Genomic DNA, 17,766 nt, shown 5'->3' on the forward strand with positions numbered 1-17,766 from the left:
ACAATCGATTTATTGAAAGACACGTTTGGTAACCACCTAATTTCACGTTTTGGACCTGTGAATTGGCCTCCAAGATCTTGTGATTTAACACCGCTAGACTACTTTCTGTAGGGCTATGTATAGTCATTGGTCTATGCGGATAAACCACAAACTCTTGACCATTTGGAAGACAACATTCGCCGTGATATTGCCGATATACGGCCACAAATGTGGGAAAAAGTCATCGAAAATTGGACGTCCAGATTGGAATACATCCGAGCCAACCGTTGCCATAAATCATAAATTTAAAATGTAATGCCACAAGATTATCTTACGAATAAATAAAATTCATGTCAATCGAATAATCCATCGTTGTTTTATTGCAATTTAAAGTTCTATAGCTCTAAAAAAACACCCTTGATTTAAAGGTTCTGACCTACACAGGTTGTGACTATACAGAGTGAATCACAACTACATACATAGCTCTTGATTCAACAAGTCCCAGCCTTATAAGTAAAAACACATTTTTTCTTAAAAACTCGATTTTATTTGTCAATAAAGTCACCATTAGTGATTCATGTACTCCAATGCTTCTCCAACTTTTTAGTACCTTTTTTGTAGAAATAGGCTTCAACCTTGGCAATCACTTCTCGATTTGATACAAAAATGTCTTTTCCTGGAGTTCCATTTTACCGTTGTTGTCGAGTGAGCAGTCTGAATAATACTTATCAACTAATTCCTTGGCATGAATAGTATTATTTTTCGATAAAAACATAGCTCATCAATACACGAAACTCGTTTTCATCCATTTTTCAAACAACCACAAATGTAGCACACGCACCTCTTGAAGCTTTTGGAGCTACAAGAAAAAAAGTGATATTGCACTAACGGATTAATCTGTGCGTCAGGCATAGGATGGATGGAGAAACAATAGTGAACAATTTATAGCTTCGTTTGAAAGGACAAAAATAAACATAAATTTCCGCAATCACTGCTGAAGATCAACTGTTACCACATTTTACAGATTTAAGGTGAAATTAAAATACTCGCCAAGTATTCCAAAATGTCATTTCAGGAGATAATGTCGTTTTTTTGTGTATACTTAATAGATTGTTGAGAAATGATATGTTGTATCGTTATTGTAAATAGACAAGATGAGGTCTTGACATTCAAATATATGTTCAACAATCATTGAAAATTAGCAAAAACCTCGCATCTTAATGGAAGGAAATTTAGAAATATTCATTCATGGATCATCGACAGATTATTATAATAACAGTTAGTTGAGAAAATATTTGCAGACTCGCATAAAGCGACATAATATGTTTTCATCAACAATAAACGTTTTACTGACTAATTTGATTCGTTAACATTTCAAAATGAATCAATGTTTAGGTTTCTTGAAGGATAATTATGTTTTCATTTAACTGTTTCATTGCAATAGATCAATTCCATTTGTTCATTATTACAATCTCAATTTATTAAAACATATTGTGCTTAAGAACATTCAATCAGAAAATCGAAAAAAAACAAATACTCGATATTTTCGCGGTCATAAAACCGAATACATTGAGATTTTGGTTGAAGATATCCAATAACAGTTTTAAGCTTCTTTTCAAACATTCTCCGAAACCATAGACAATTCAAGCCAAATTTTTAAAGAAAATATTTCGCTAAAAAACAGATTGAACTAGGTTGAAATTTAAGTAGTGTAAGCAAAATAATCACCCCTACGTTCATGTCAAATTTCAAATATGTATATCCTATTACAGAACTCCTCATCTAGATGAACTAATCTATAACAATGACATCATAATAAGTTACATAAAAATAGTTAGGCATAAAAGAATGAGCGCCTAAAACCTTCTGACTTGTTAGTGCTTTTCTCGATTTTTTTAAATCTTTTTGAGTATTAAAAATAAAATATTGGAGTGAATTCGTAGTTCGTAGTTACCTCCTTCTAAAAATTTGTTTATTGTGATTGAATATTCACGAATGAGCTGTTGGTTTATAATTCCATAATATTTCATGAATAATTATTTTTTTTTTCAGTTGATTTCGATATTCAAGATGTGGATGCTGTTACTCCTGCTACTAGGAGGATGGAGTGTCATTGCTTCAAGAGAAGTGGATCAAGATGACTCCTCAAGAAGAATTTTAGGATCTAGGTAATTTTCATTCATAATTTATTCGTATATTCGGAGTTGATTTTCGGTGGAAAACTAATAAGGTACATTCAGATCCTTGAATTTGGGAATTCAAGATATCAATAACAAATTTTTAAACCTCTATATCTATTGTTCTTTTTTTTCATGAAAGGTATTTAGTGTTACTAAGTAATCTTTCAATTTTCGTTTTCGTTTCGAATAATTAACAGACTTGAATGAAAAACTTATTAACAAGGCTTATATAGAACGCAACCCTTTCATAACACAACATATTTATCACGCAGGATGTTTATATAGTATAGACAGGTAATTTGAACTATTCTTTTTCAGTGTGGTGACCTCCGTATCCGTCATTATGGACTCAGAAAATGGAACTGGAGCAACATTCTCAGATGCAGTTGGCAAGCCTGTGGCCAAACCACCAATATCCAAGCTTGCCAGTCCGATAGAGCTCTTGAATCCAGACAGATATGAATTTTACACTTTCGATGAAAGCGGGGACCTCGTCAAAAGACTGATGACCTTACAAGAAATAAAGGCTATAATAGCCACCAGCGGGGATGACGTCTTCGATATAGATAACTTAGACATCATGCCAGAAAAACGAGTGAATGATATTGTCAGCAACGTACAAAATGTGCTCAGAGAAGAGATGGAGTCACACAAATTACCTGATACGAATCAGCTATTTGATACTCCAGATGTTTCAGACTCCTGGAGCTTGATCCTTCCAGCTATCTTCGGTAACTCTGGCAACGATGATATGAAACCAGAGAGGATTGCAACAGGTAGTACACCAGAAACAATAGTTCTTCAACCAACGCAAACTGAACCTATCACGAAGAAAATGTCTACAACAACCACAACACCGAGAGTGTCGACATTCAAAGACAACTTCTTTTCGAGCATTGAAACCAGAAGTTCAGTAACTACTGCTCGACCAACTACAAAAACAAGTTTGAGAACTACCCAACAAACTAGGGCATCTACAACAAGAACTCCTATTTCTAGGACAACTAGAACTCCTACGACTAGGACATCTACAACTACGACTCCTACGACTAGGATACCTACAACTAGAACACATACAACAAGAAGTCCACAAGTCAATGTAGAGACCATGAAAAACAATGTCCTTTCAAGTCAAGAAACAAGCACAATAAAAGTACAAATATTCCCGAACTCTAATACCAACCAAGTAGATGAACCTTACAATAAATACTCAACAAGCTCTACAACTCCAAGAGATGAGCATGAGAATATCCAAACTTCCAAACCAGAATTACCGTTGGAATCAAGGATAAGTAGTTTGGTATTGGAACAAACTTCACCAACAGCAATCTTGGTACCTGAAGACACAGCAACTCTCACATCTTTACAAACAAAGGAAACAACTCTGGCTGGCAATACTGTAGCTTCCGATAATTTAAGATCATCTACGAATCCAACAGTCATTTCCGACAGAACGACAGTTAGAGGCTTCGAACGTCCAGAGACTAAAGCAAGCACTGTAGCTTTAGAAAATACCTCCCAGCTTCAATCTCTTTCAACTGAAAATATTCTGGAGAAAACTACAACAGAACAATCAACAAAACAAACTGAAAAGATATATATCCTAGTACGACCAATAGCTTCTTCCAGTATTTCACCTGAAACGATCATTTCATCTACGGAAAAAGTCGATATAAGTGATAATAAAGTTTTAACTACAACAAAGGAGGCTAATTCTGAAAGTCCTTCTTCCACAACTCAAGCTATATTTACTGTTTCTCATCAAAAACCAACTATAATTTCTGTTAGTTCTAAACCACAAACCACGAACCAACCAGAAACAGTCCAAACATCAGCTAAAACTCAATCAACAACCACTAAATACACCACCAAAAAAGAGGACTTTGATGAAATATCTTCTTCGGGATTATCTTCTTCACAAATTACAGAATTTATTTCTTATTTCACTTCAGAACTGCCTAGCACAGTGAAACAAAATTTAACATTACCTACCCTTGCAGAAATACTCAATAATAAGGCTGGTATAGTTCCACAAATTTCTACTTCAACGTATCCTCCCTTTTCGACTTCTCAATCTGTAATATCAGATACTTCATCACAAAGGATATCAACTGCTTCTGATATACAAAATCTTGGTACATCTTCCAGTGACGAGCCATCATTTGATGATGTATCAACAACGTATTCTACTAGATATGAATCAACTTTTTCCAAAACAGAACCGAATTTCTCAGAAGGAGCAACAACAGAAGAGTTTCAGACTGAAGTTGTCAACAATGACTTAGTTATGAATAAAGATATACTGCAACAGCTGCTTTTATCCTCCACTAATGTTTATGAAATCAATTCAGCGATCAACGAAGCAGTCACAGACTCTTTTGATTCCACACCAATCCAAGATTATTCAATGCCTACACAAAAGAACGAACCTATCGAAGGCAACCAGACTTTACTTGAAAGTTTCAGCCACTTGCTAGCTCAAGCTGTGAACAACGTTAATGGTGTTATTTTGCAGGAAAACATTACAGTACCTGAAATTAGCACCTTTGCTGGAAACTCCGATATGCAAACCACTTCTGACTTATTCACCAATTCTTTTGATTCTACAACTGACAGCATAAGAGAAACTGATTCAACAACGTTGATTTCAAAGAATATAGAAGAGCCTAACGAAGAAAACAGGCCAATAGAAAATCTAACATCAATTTCTACTTCAACAGCTACTCAAAACTTGGATTATGTGAAGGTTAATCCAAGTTTTGCAACACCTTTTAGTAGACGTAATGCTTCTAAGCCAGCGAAGGCTGATTTGAGCTTGGAGATGGATTATGATAACCTCAACTTCAATCATTCAGAAATGCATAAGCTTGCAGATAAATTCGATGATTCGTCAGCTTTCCTTTCTCAAAGTTCTTCATCGCCTACCTCAGGAGATATTCTCAAAATATCGACAGAACCAAATATCTCTACTTATCCCGATGATGAAGAGAAGAGTACCACTCAAGATGATATCTTCACATCGACCAAATACATTGAAACAACGGCATATGAAGGAACGGAAACTACTGAATCAACAGAACAAGATGAAAACGTTAGAACAACATTGTCGTCCTCAACTAGTAGAACTAAAATCGAGAATACTTCAGGCCCATTATCTTCTCCATCTGCAGATGAGGAAAAGGATTCTTGGACACTAGTTTCAACGATTGCGCCACATAGTAAGCCATCATCTATTGAACCAAGGCCCACTTTAGCTCCTTTCCTAGAACCAACGCCTACAGTAGATTTATCAGTACAACCAATGCAAGGCTTTGGATTAGAAGAAAGTACAGCTAATTTAGAATATGACGTTTACCAGTTCATCCAACTCTGCAATGAACTCGCATTTGGATTTTGGAAATCCGTCACAACTGGTATCAGTACAGCTAGAAGTGTCATAGTTTCTCCTTTCGCTGCTACATCGCTCTTGGCCATGGTGTTTTTGGGGGCTCGAGGAGCGACCTCTGGAGAGATGAATGAGATACTGAAATTGGACAACATGGTCACCTTCAATCCACACTTGATTTTCAAAACTATTACAGAGTCTATCGCCACTGGGTCAAATACTGGTGTTGCTACTTCTGCTATAGTTAGACAATTGTACAGTGACAAGAGTAGGGAAAGTATTCAAAATTTCTACAAGGAGAGAGCTAGGTTCTTTTACGATGGTCATGTAGAAGAAGTGAGTTTCAAGGATATTGGAGATACGATAAGAAGGCGCACGAACTTGTTGGTGAAGAAACAGACGAATGGAAAATTGCAAGAATTTTTGAAAGATGGATCGGTCAGGGTGAGGTCTCCTTTAGCTGCAGTCAGTGCAAGCGTAATGCAGGTAAAATTTCATCATTAATTTCCAACTCATTTCAATGTTATCTCACCAAATTTCAATTTGCATCATCTCTTTTCCCTCTTTGTGATATTGATCGAGATCATTCATGAATTGGTTGAAAGTAAATCACTTTATATATATTTATTTATTATTACACAAATTTGTGTGTAATTTCAAGTTTGATCGATTTAAGATGGATATTCATCAAGTACAGTCTAGAATAATCAAACAAGATCATATATAGTTAAAATGTGATGAAAATTCTAACATTCAAAATTATCACCTGATGTTAAACATCCCAAGGTTAATTCAATCAATGAAATACAATGATTTTTCATACAAAATCTGTTCCATTACGAGACTGATGTTCTCATGATATCTGGGATTAGTTGAGATCATTGCTAATGAGTTTAGTCCATTACAATTAATTTGATATTTATTCCATTTTATTTATTCATTCTATTACATCACAAGTTATAGTCATATAGTACTCCTATTTGAGACCACTTGAAAAAGTAGTACTATATGAGGCTCTTCAGAACTGTCAAGTTGTCTATGAATAACATATTCCCCATTCAGAAGAGTTCAAAAATTATATAATTTTCTGCCGAAGAATACTTATTTTTCATGAAGAAACTTGGAATAAAGACTAAAGCGAATCAGCCATGACACGTTTTCTTTTCATTTATACACGATGAATTATAAGCTTATATTTAATGACGTAATATTTTCCAGACTGATTGCTCCAAAGGATCCATATCGGACAGGGATGGCGAGCTTCATTTCGTAGTGTTTCCTTCTCTGAAACAAAGAAGATTAATTCCAATACCTGCCGTAGTTTACCGAAAGGGTTTCTTGGCTGGTTACGAGCCTAGTTTGGACGCTACAGCAGTTGCTCTAGGAGAAAAGGATGACACCATCAGCTTCATATTCGTCCTTCCAGGAAAACAAGGAATAAACGCGCATGGTGACGGTTTGGCACGTTTGGAAAAACGCTTGGTGGAAAGTTCTTTCCAGAAAGGTGCTTGGTCAAGGTTGCTGAGGTCTCTGGTGCCTAGACCAGGACTAGAGGTGCAAATCCCAAGGTTCTCCCATCGTTCCATCATCAATGCAACATCGGCATTGAAGCAGATGGGATTGAAATCACTCTTTGATTTGCATAAAGCAGATTTGAGAGGTTTGAATGGCGTGGCTCACGACCTCTACCTATCTGATATGCTCCAATTCAACTACTTCTCCGTTTGCGGTAGTACCAGCACTGCTAACACGCATCATTCTGAGTATTATCCTGCCACTTCGAGAAGGTCGTTGAGGAAACATCGAAGACTGGATCACTTCGAACAGCAGAAGATACTTCACGATGATCCATTGTTCATCATTGACTACTTGTCCTTGCCTTTGAATTTGAGACCAAGACAAGCCAGAGTCCCACAAGTTCCTAGACTTAGGTTAGATAGACCGTTCCTCTATTTCGTTAGACATAATCCTACTGGTTTGATTTTGCACATGGGAAGATTCAATCCTAGATTACTGCCATAAATCGATCGCAATTGTATATAACTCAACTCGAAATTATACGTGTTGAAATGGTTATGTAGGACCTTATTGAAAAACTGATCATCACTGCGATATCTTAGGTTATAATGGATGAAAATTTCTGATAAACTGAATCTATATTATCATTTATTTAAATCAATGTTTGTTGCTTCATCTCGCAATGATGATCATTTTCCTTGTTGAAATTGTAGTTTATACCTACTGTTTTCGCAAAATGACATTTGAAAATGTGTAAAAGAAAATGATTTGTCTGGCTGCTTCTACACCATTTCACATGAAAACTCGAATGTAAATAGTTTCTCATTGAAATTTCTTTTTAGACTTGTGATATTTTATCGATTATTCGTTCCATATAATCTTTAATCATCGATCGAAAAAATGTCATGAATGGTATTTTATTTATTTATACTTGTCCTTTAGAGATCATCTCTTGCTTCTTGTATATCTCAGAATATGTTAGAAATATAGATTTCCTATTAACTTTGTTTTCTTTGAATGCAATACAAAAAATTCAATACGTTATTATTGTTATTATTTTCATTGAATTTCCTATCAGTTCTCTGGCCAAATCGATAGTATTTTCATCAATTAATGAAACAACGGCAATGCGGCACAATATCGTATTCACCTGGCCTCTCCTCATTTAAATTTTGGAAAACAAGTTTTTTTATTCAATTTGTTGATTTCAACTACATGGATTTTTTTTAGACATTACTGAACAGTCCTTTCAATTTTCACAGTTTATGTTTTGGAATGTAAATGAGTCAACATTTTCAAAAGTTTCCGTTTCGTAGAGCTTTCCTCGAAAATTAAGAGATCTACTCACATGAAATTTGCACAAGAATATATTGAAAAGTAATTTTTGAAGTGTTCTAAGTTATTTAAAAATATACTGTATTTCATTTGGAGAAATTAATTTCACTAGTCAGTAGCAATCAGTGAAAATCATAAATATTCAACGATATTAGAGTTGAAATTTACTGAGAATCTTTAAAAGGTATCCAATATAATTGCTACGCATTCAAATACTGAAATTATATAATTCAGTTACTATTAAGTTTTGCAGAAAACGAGAAGAACTAGAAAAGGAAAAGGAAAACATCATACAAAAAAAATCGGAAAGCAATACCAAATATTCACATATTTCTTCCACTTCACAATTTTGAATTTTATTATCGCGAAGACTAAATTTTAGGTGATAGATGGGGTATTTTGACAGTATCATTATAACAAGCAGAATATCAAGAAATCCGAATTCAGTTCAGTTCATTGTGTCATAAAATAAATAATCAAAAAAAATTATATACCTAATTCAGAAAATAAAGCAATAGTAAAATATTGGGTTAATTTCGTTGAGCAAAGACTGAAACTATTAGTTTAAGTCATTGTTAATTTACTTTCATTAAATTCGTCGAGTTTTATTTGTAGAAAACAATATGTTTTTAAATATTGTTGTAATTTTTGAACTTGTCTCTCAACTTCCTGAACTTCAAATAATTTATAGTGCAATAACAAGTTCCTGTTGAGTAAGGGCCTCTTATGTATTTATCCTTCCAATAGTTTCAGATACTAGAGGCTCTCTCTCTTGGATATTCCATGTAAAAGGCAGGAATAATACGAAATGTAGTTACAAAATGGTGAAAGCGCATGTGTACTCCGAGCAGTATAAAAAGTTTAAATTAAAATTACACTTTCGCTTTCTCAAAGTGAACGGATGAATTTGAGCTTCGACGTTCTTGTTAAATTTTGTTCTTTTAGGTGTCAAATTGCAATTAAGGTCATTGGTCCCCGTCAGTGTTGTGCATTTCTCGAATCAATTGAACAACAATTACAATTCCTATCCATATGGTACACAGATTGATTTGAATCAGAATCGGATATTGATATGGGGACATTTGAGTCCAACTTTAGGCTGTATGTGTCCTTAAGGAGTTTTCCTAGTTGTCTGTAAAAGTTCTTCGGAATATCCAAAAGGAACCTTCTGAACAAACATTCAAATGAAATACTAATAGGTTGAATAGTTGGGAATTTTATATTTAATGAACTATACATACTATGGTATTTCAGGCAAACAATCAAGCAGTAAGTAATATATTATCCTTATAGGCATCAAACAACAGAAGTGGCCAAATGTGGTCTTGCAGTATGTCCAGAAAAATTATTGTACTATTTTTTATGACATTATTCCCAGAAACGAAGTCAGGAACTTCTTTTGAAGAGGTCATCTATCCAGATATTGAATTTGTGCTAGGCTGGTTGGTTTCCAGATAAGAAAAACCATAGAGGAGACTATACAGTATGACCAAAAAGGTATAGGCCTTGATAGAGTGCAATCTATTGCTAGGATAGTGTGTTACGGTCATTTCAACAACTCCCTTTCATCAATCAAGATCGTTTTGAGCGAAGGGAGGTACCTACAAGTTTTCGAAATGATTCGGTGTGGTTTTTCAATTATGATTTAGTATTTTGTAGGAGGCAAGAATGGTGTATTCTCATATTTTTTTGCATGATCGTAACTCGACCATGTTGATCACCGTTGTCGCGGAAATAATGAAATTTTGGAATCATTTCGAATGTTGAGTGTGCACTTACCTTTTTTTGCGAGTGGACTGTATTTTCCATAGACGAAATAACATGCGGTGATATCTTGCATATATAGCTTTGCGGCGGTTGTTTTCATACTGTTTCCTGTCTCTCTTCGTAAACTCCACATGACACGGCACACATGTGCAACCCTCAACAAAACCCGCGCAATTCAAAAACGAAAACAACTAAGAAAGAATAAAAGAAAAACTGAGGTGAACTTCTATCCCAGCAAAACTAAACAAAACAAAAATGAAGTATTGGAAGAGAAAATACCGAACAACCGTTGTCTTCTGAATAGAAATTAGCCCTAAGCCTAAAAACGAAATGGTTTTTCTGAAAAGCAAACACAGCATGAAAAAAAATTCTGAAAATTATAAATATATTAATTGAAATCAACTCATCATAGTATTTCTTCGAAAATATGTCCCACTTGAGTCTCTTAATACTCGAGATGATCATAAAATCCGCCCTCACATGCGACAATACTGCAGGAGTTCAAGCCTCTCATGTGGATACCTGTAGGTTTTTTGAGCTAGAAAACCCCACCTTGCCAGCTAAAGTAGACTACCTCTAGTGCAAATGAGCGTTGCAGAAAAAGGTTCTATTCAAAAAGTCTAGCAGAGCATCCATCCTACTGCCACCAAATTCTTTTGAATCCCTCTCAACTGATGCTGAGATTAGAGATGAAGATAAGGGATGTATTCTCCTCTCGATTCTAATTGGAATTTCACTGTTTATCTAAGAAAAAAAGGAAATACGTTGTTGCTCTATGTTTGACCTTTGGCATTCTTTATGCATTTCTTTCTAACACATTGATATTACATTTTGAGATGCTGATTTGCCAAGACTGTTTACCAAATGTCTTGTTGAGAACTGAATAATATAACATATCATCTGACAATGTGATCCATTTGAAATTGCTTTTTCATATATATATTCGAAATCTCAACTTGTAGTCATGAGAATAAAGGGTAATTTTTTTTATATTATTCCCAAATTTTCTAAGATTCTGATTACGCGATTAACGTGAAATTCAGATGAAGCTGGAAATTGTCCGAATATAAATTTGCAGTTTTAAATTAACAAGAAAACTAAATTTTGAATTACCATATCTACGGAATCTCAATTCAGATTTTGCCCATTATAATAAGCTCAACTGCGATCTTTGAGATCCGAACCTTTTCTGAAAGTCTCAAGTCTCTTTTCACTCGGAAGTTACTGTGTTTGTAGCCGGAAGGACGAACATACTTGAATTTGGCTTCGAATTTGTCACCACTGAGTAGAACCTCATTGTTTAAGACGATCCCGGCTCAAAAGCCGAAAACTAGAAACCAGTACTTTCCTAAACATCGTAGAAGTTGTTCATATTCTAAAACAACAGCTTCATTTATTATTAGTATCAATTTATTTCCATACTTTCCTCATAACGCGAAAAGTTGTTGAAATAGTGTCATTTGTAGGAGTTTGAGCTAGGAAGTCGAAGGATTGTTTATATCTGTAGAATAAACAATATTTTATTCTAAAAAAACCGTTTTCATTGCTTCACTTTAATATAAGATCACAGGGCTACGAAAAAATCCTCGAAAATGTTAATGAGTATAAATTCCGTTTCATTTTTAATTCGAATTATTCATTTAAAACAAACTAGATTATTAGAACTCTCATTAGAACACAAGTGCCACAATCGATTAAACAATGACTTTTTATTCGTATTTCTCTACTTGCCTATCATTCGGACTCCATTCGTTAATGATCTTCATGAATATATCTCCGGTCTAAATTTTCGGTTTCTCCTTGCAAAAGCCAGTAGGAGAATGAATAATTAACACCTTCATCTTTTAATAACATGCTGTTGTCCGTTATAATGAAATAAACACAAATGATAATTCAAAACGAAAGTTGATTTGGGTTATTAGGATCAGTCCATTCTCGAAAAATAATTGTGTTGTTGAATATGCATCGACTCGACGGAACAATAAATCTTAGGAATTCGATAATGGCGGAAGAAAATCGAAAATAATTCGATTCTTATTGAATTCCACTGTTCGTGAAGAATTTTTTTTTGAATATGATATTGGTTCAGTAAAATACTATCTTACTTTCTCAGCAAGTATTTAGTGGTTTTATTGAAACTACCTACCTGTATATTCTTATACTTCAAAATTGTTACATTTATTAATCATTAAATGAAACGAATCATTCCTGTATGAATAATAATACAATATGATGCAAAATGAGAAAAAACTTCGGGAATTTTTTATTTTTTCATTCATTGGTACTTATTTGGGAATTTCTCGTTTGCAGGAATCTATGTAAAGGTGAAATTGATTTTGCTTGGAATTAGTAGGTGGCGCTGTTAAGGTTTTCACTACAAATACTGTCTTTTCCTTCTGATCGCAACATTCAAGTAGGAATGTACTGATGGTCCATACACTTGATTGAATTCTGAATAGCTCGTTTATCGCTACGAAAATATCATGCATTTTTTTTTTTTTTTGAGAATTCGTTTCCTTAACCGGTATCAAACGATAAGATTTGACTCAATGAACGTGAATCTATATTCAAATATTATTCTGTCCTTTGTCTGTAAGCACGATAACCTAAATCTAAAAAATCTAAACGTAACATTTTTAGGGGGCAAAATCTGACTATGGGTTCACTGAATGTGGCCGTTCTAAATTATGTTTTTCCAGAACCAAAGGAAATGGAAAAAAAATCAAATATTTCTGGACCATTCTGAGAATTTGGAGAATATGAATTTTAAGCTTTGTGCACGTATGCACTCAGGAGTGTCTTAAAATGAACCTCAAGGTGGCGCATCACCACGGACAGCCAGATCATGCTGAGATCTCTGGTCAGAGGCAATAAAGTGACTCTACTATGGGTACCAGGGCACTGTGGTGTTGAAAAAAAAACGAAAAAGCCGATGAACTTGCAAAAAGTCCATCAAGGTTATCACCTGTTCGACCTGACCCTTTCTGTGGGCTAGGAAAAGACCAATATAAGGCTGCGGTCCAGCAATGGGAGTTGAATAACAGGATAACCCACTGGACAAACACTCCTGGACTTACTCAGACCAAGAAATTCATGATGATTTCACCTACCTACGCCAGAAATCTATTGAAGCTGTCACGAGCCGAGCTTCGGGTGATGTTGGGACTGCTGACGGGGCACTGTGGGTTCGAACATCATTTGTACCGTATGGGAAAGTAAGCAGATAAGATTTGCATGCTCTGTATATCTACATGTAAAATTTCAATTCGGTCATTGAAATATAAACTCTTTTCTTGAATGTTTATCGTTCTGATCAAAATTTTTGAACGGAGCTTGGTATTATATTACCACGCAAAATTCCAAATCGATTGGATTTATTGTCATTGAATTATTGAAATTTCTTCTTCATTATTCTCTTCGAATTTTGGCTAATTCTGGTACGTGATTATGTCTCTGACTCGACCTCTGCATGTGTCAATTACATCCTAAGTTTCAATAAATTTCACCAATAAGTTTGGTTCTGATGATGGTTTCATTATTTCGATGAATATACAAACTCACCCTGTAGCTTTCTTAGGAAAGGCATAAATTAATTTTTTGCAGTCAATCCGTACTCACTCTACCTCTGGTAAGAGTATGTACAGTTACCCCCGGGACACCCTGTAGAATTTACCGCGGGGTTGATGATACGAACATACCTCGAAAATTTAAGTTCTATGTCCATTCGTTTGAGAGTTATCATGTCTACAGCGGACTGTACTGGACGGATGTATATAATTGAATTTGAGGACATCAGTGAGTCGTTTGAGACCATGCTCGGTTCAAAAGTAAAAAAATTCAGACATCTTGACGAAAAGATATAGCGCTCTGTTCGGAAAAACGGTACTCAAAAAAGTGCAAGTTGATTAAGTGATAGCTTTTTATTGAATGCAACTTCAAAAATTACATAAATACTAATTGGAACAATCACGCGAAGAACCCTGTGTCAACGCCAGTGCTTTTTTAATTTTTTTTCAATTATCGAAATTCTTCCGATTAAAAAAGGTGTTTCTTTTTAGAGCTATAGAACTTTTAATTGCAATAAAACAACGATGGATTATTCGATTGACATGAATTTTATTTATCCGTAAGATAATCTTGTGGCATTACATTTTGAATATGATTTCTGGCATATGACCGCCACGGCTGACTCGGATGTAGTCCAATCTGGACGTCCAAATTTCGATGACTTTTTCCAACATTTGTGGCCGTATATCGGCAATAACACGGCGAATGTTGTCTTCCAAATGGTCAAGGGTTTGTGGCTTATCCGCATAGACCCAAGACTTTACATAGCCCCACAGAAAGTAGTCTAGCGGTGTTAAATCACAAGATCTTGGAGGCCAATTCACAGGTCCAAAACGTGAAATTAGGCGGTCACCAAACGTGTCTTGCAATAAATCGATTGTGGCACGAGCTGTGTGACATGTTGCGCCGTCTTGTTGGAACCACAGTGCCTGGACATCATGGTTGTTCAATTCAGGAATGAAAAAGTTAGTAATCATGGCTCTATACCGATCACCATTGACTGTAACGTTCTGGCCATCATCGTTTTTGAAGAAGTACGGACCAATGATTCCACCAGCCCATAAAGCGCACCAAACAGTCAGTTTTTCTGGATGTAACGGTGTTTCGACATACACTTGAGGATTAGCTTCCCTCCAAATGCGGCAGTTTTGTTTGTTGACGTAGCCATTCAACCAGAAGTGCGCTTCATCGCTAATGGACGTAGTGCGCGATACGTATTCCGCACAGAACCATTATTATCGAAATAAAATTGCACTATTTGCAAGCGTTGTTCAGGCGTGAGTCTATTCATGATGAATTGCCAAACTAAACTGAGAATAAATCACTTGACAGCTGTTAAACCGGTAGCCATCTTGAACATAATAATGCCAACTTAAAGTTATATATACTTCGAAAAAAACACCCGTTATTACTTTATGTCTTACTTACTAAGATGTATAAAATAATGGTGTGCTCACTTACTCCCAAAAAACCTAAGATTTAAGTGGCGCCTTTTTAAAGGACCAGCCTTCTTAAATTTTAATGCTATGTGTCACTTTTCTTTTGATTTTCGCATCGTTTTATATGGCGGCGCTCACATCATTTTTCTGTCAATGTCGTTTTGACGTCGAAAAAACACCCGTTATAACTTCACGAGAGACACCTTGTACATCCTACTTCATTTCAACAAGCCCGATTGAGCGAAATATTGCGAACGAAAAAAAAAATTCAAGTTGTAAAGCTGCTTCTCGATTACCCTGAGTCAGTTTCCTCCTTTTAGAGAGCAGTTATAATTTCCCTTTACGATCAATCCGTCAATGTCACTCAATCTCTTTCTAGGTTGAAGAAAGAGAGAGGAATCTTCCGAATTATGAATAATTCATATCCAGTTTCATTTCATAAAGTTTATTAAATCATATGGTTTTAATTCTTCAGAAGTGAGTGAGGTTAATTAATGCTTTTGTCATTCATTACATATTCCGAGTGTTCGATATGCACTCAGCCTATATTTGTGATCACACATTGTGAATGATTCATAGAGAAAACACCAGTTTTGTATTAGTAATTAAACCTTTAATTGAAAGAATAGATTATCATGTCCGATAAGAAAACATCGATGAGAGAGGAGATTGAATTAACTATGAATTTGATTAAAAACACTTATACAGAAGTTTATCTATATCACTGAATATATAAAATCATAAAAGAAAATCTGATGACAACTACTACAAATATTCAAAATTTCTTAATTCCGGAATTATAAAGAGTATGATGATGAACTGTAGAATGTATTTCAATGAATGTATTCGATATATTACCTAGTCTTTCTCGAGCCAAGTTTGTATAAGTGAGCCATCTCCCCAGGGATTATGGTGTTTCGTCCCGAGATCAATTAGTCAATCCAGCTATTTCTGCCTAAGAAACCCCCATTTCACACAATGGTGGAGAGGTGACTCTGCTGCAACGCGTCGAACTCTATAATTTCGCCGGGACCAGTTAGTTAGAATGTCATCACTCTTGAAGACCCTGGTTCACGAATTATCTGAATGGCATCCTGAGGTTCGTATTTTTGCACCAATTGAATTTTATAGGAGTGTAGCTTTAGATCTTTGTGCAAAATGCGGTGTATCGATGATTTATGCACATTCAATGCACTTGCACGCTTCCGAATCGGGATCATCACGAACAGACCGTTCTCAATTACCTTGGAAGCCTGGTTTTTGATTTATCTAGTGTTGAACCGGTATCCTCTAACTTTTTATCCATTTAAAAAAATGAGGAATGCTTGGCGCATCACTTAAGTGACCTTGAATATTAGAGGAATTTTTTCGGACGATAGACGCAGAATTACCATTCTTGGAAAATTTACTTACGCACAACGCGCGATTCGTTCCCGGGATTCCTCCTCATAGCGACTAAATTCCCAATATCCAGGCTACCGATTGAGGACTTATCTCCCTCTCTTCGAATCGTATCGTATCACTCCCCATAATAATAATCGGGGTTACCGATTATTAAACTATCAATAGATAATGATAAATTAGTAGGACCCAGGCTCAGATGAGGTTCGAATCTTCGAATTTGCCGCGTTGGTTTATGGGAGCCTTCAAACTTGTATTTTACCTACAAAATCCAAATTCGGTCGATCTGTTCTTACCTACTTTATCGTTTGGGACTACTCCTGGTTCAAAATTTGAATATCGTGACCAATGATATCCGACCGGGGAAGGAGTGCTCAAAAAAACTTCGTTGGACTACTTATCCCCCTACTTTCCTTCAACTATTTTCTTGAAACGAAGGAGAAATCGTGGTTTCTCTAAACCTTATTTCAGACATTTTCTCTCCGGTGCGTCTCATCGGAAGTTCCTAAAAAAAAACTCAACCAATTTGACTGATAGCAAAAGAACGAGAAAAAAGCAATGAGTTTTTAGTATGTTTCAAACCTATACGAGTGTAAATATTGTTTTTTATGATTTATGTTAATTGATAACTGAATAGGAAGATTCATCAAGGTTCAAATACTGACTTCTAATTCAATCTGTCGAAGATACGAGTACAAAGCTTCAAGATGGATAAAAAAATTTGAAAAGAGCTATCTGCACACTCTGTACCCATTTCCTAGAAATGAAGAGAATATTGTGGCTCCCCGAATAGACCTTTGGGGTACTCCGTCTTCGAAGGACTGATTCAGAATCTCATATGTTCATTTAATATTGTTTTTTCTTGCAGTTTCCGTTAATGGACATTGAGCAAAAATGTTCATTGATGATCTGATTTCATCTTGGAAGTTGAAATAAGATCCCCTAAGAATATTTTTCGTAAGCTCAAATGGGGCACTCGTGCTGATTTTCTGTGCTCAGAGCTAGCAAGAAATATATTTCCTCTTCACTTTCGCGAGTTGTGGTATACTAGTATGGGAAAATTGTAGTAGTTTTGAAAGGTTATTCAAATCACACAGAAGAGCTATAGGACTAATTACTAACCCAAGTTGCTGTAGAGATTCGTTAAGATCTCTAAAGTTTCCTTCATCCTCTTTCTTGCTTGAATTACTGATTT

The 17,766-nt window shown here is 35.4% G+C and overlaps 1 protein-coding gene across 1 annotated transcript; it reads left to right on the plus strand.

Annotated features, from left to right (window-relative positions):
* Positions 1-2,032: 2,032 nt before the first annotated feature.
* On the plus strand, positions 2,033-8,065 carry LOC123688723 (cell wall protein DAN4). The gene is made up of 3 exons (XM_045627362.1): positions 2,033-2,147; positions 2,478-6,030; positions 6,763-8,065. The coding sequence occupies exons 1-3, from the start codon at positions 2,050-2,052 to the stop codon at positions 7,564-7,566; spliced, it is 4,455 nt and encodes a 1,484-aa protein (XP_045483318.1). The 5' UTR covers positions 2,033-2,049; the 3' UTR covers positions 7,567-8,065.
* The last annotated feature ends 9,701 nt before the right edge of the window (positions 8,066-17,766 follow it).

Source organism: Harmonia axyridis, chromosome 1 (genome assembly GCF_914767665.1).
Source record: "Harmonia axyridis chromosome 1, icHarAxyr1.1, whole genome shotgun sequence".
NCBI lineage: Eukaryota > Metazoa > Arthropoda > Insecta > Coleoptera > Coccinellidae > Harmonia > Harmonia axyridis.

Excerpts from the sequence above, each read along its gene's own strand:
- LOC123688723 (XM_045627362.1), top strand. The coding sequence starts at position 2,050 with ATGTGGATGCTGTTACTCCTGCTACTAGGAGGATGGAGTGTCATTGCT. Across the intron at positions 2,148-2,477 it reads AGAAGAATTTTAGGATCTAG|TGTGGTGACCTCCGTATCCG; the intron begins GTAATTTTCATT and ends ATTCTTTTTCAG. Across the intron at positions 6,031-6,762 it reads TCAGTGCAAGCGTAATGCAG|ACTGATTGCTCCAAAGGATC; the intron begins GTAAAATTTCAT and ends AATATTTTCCAG.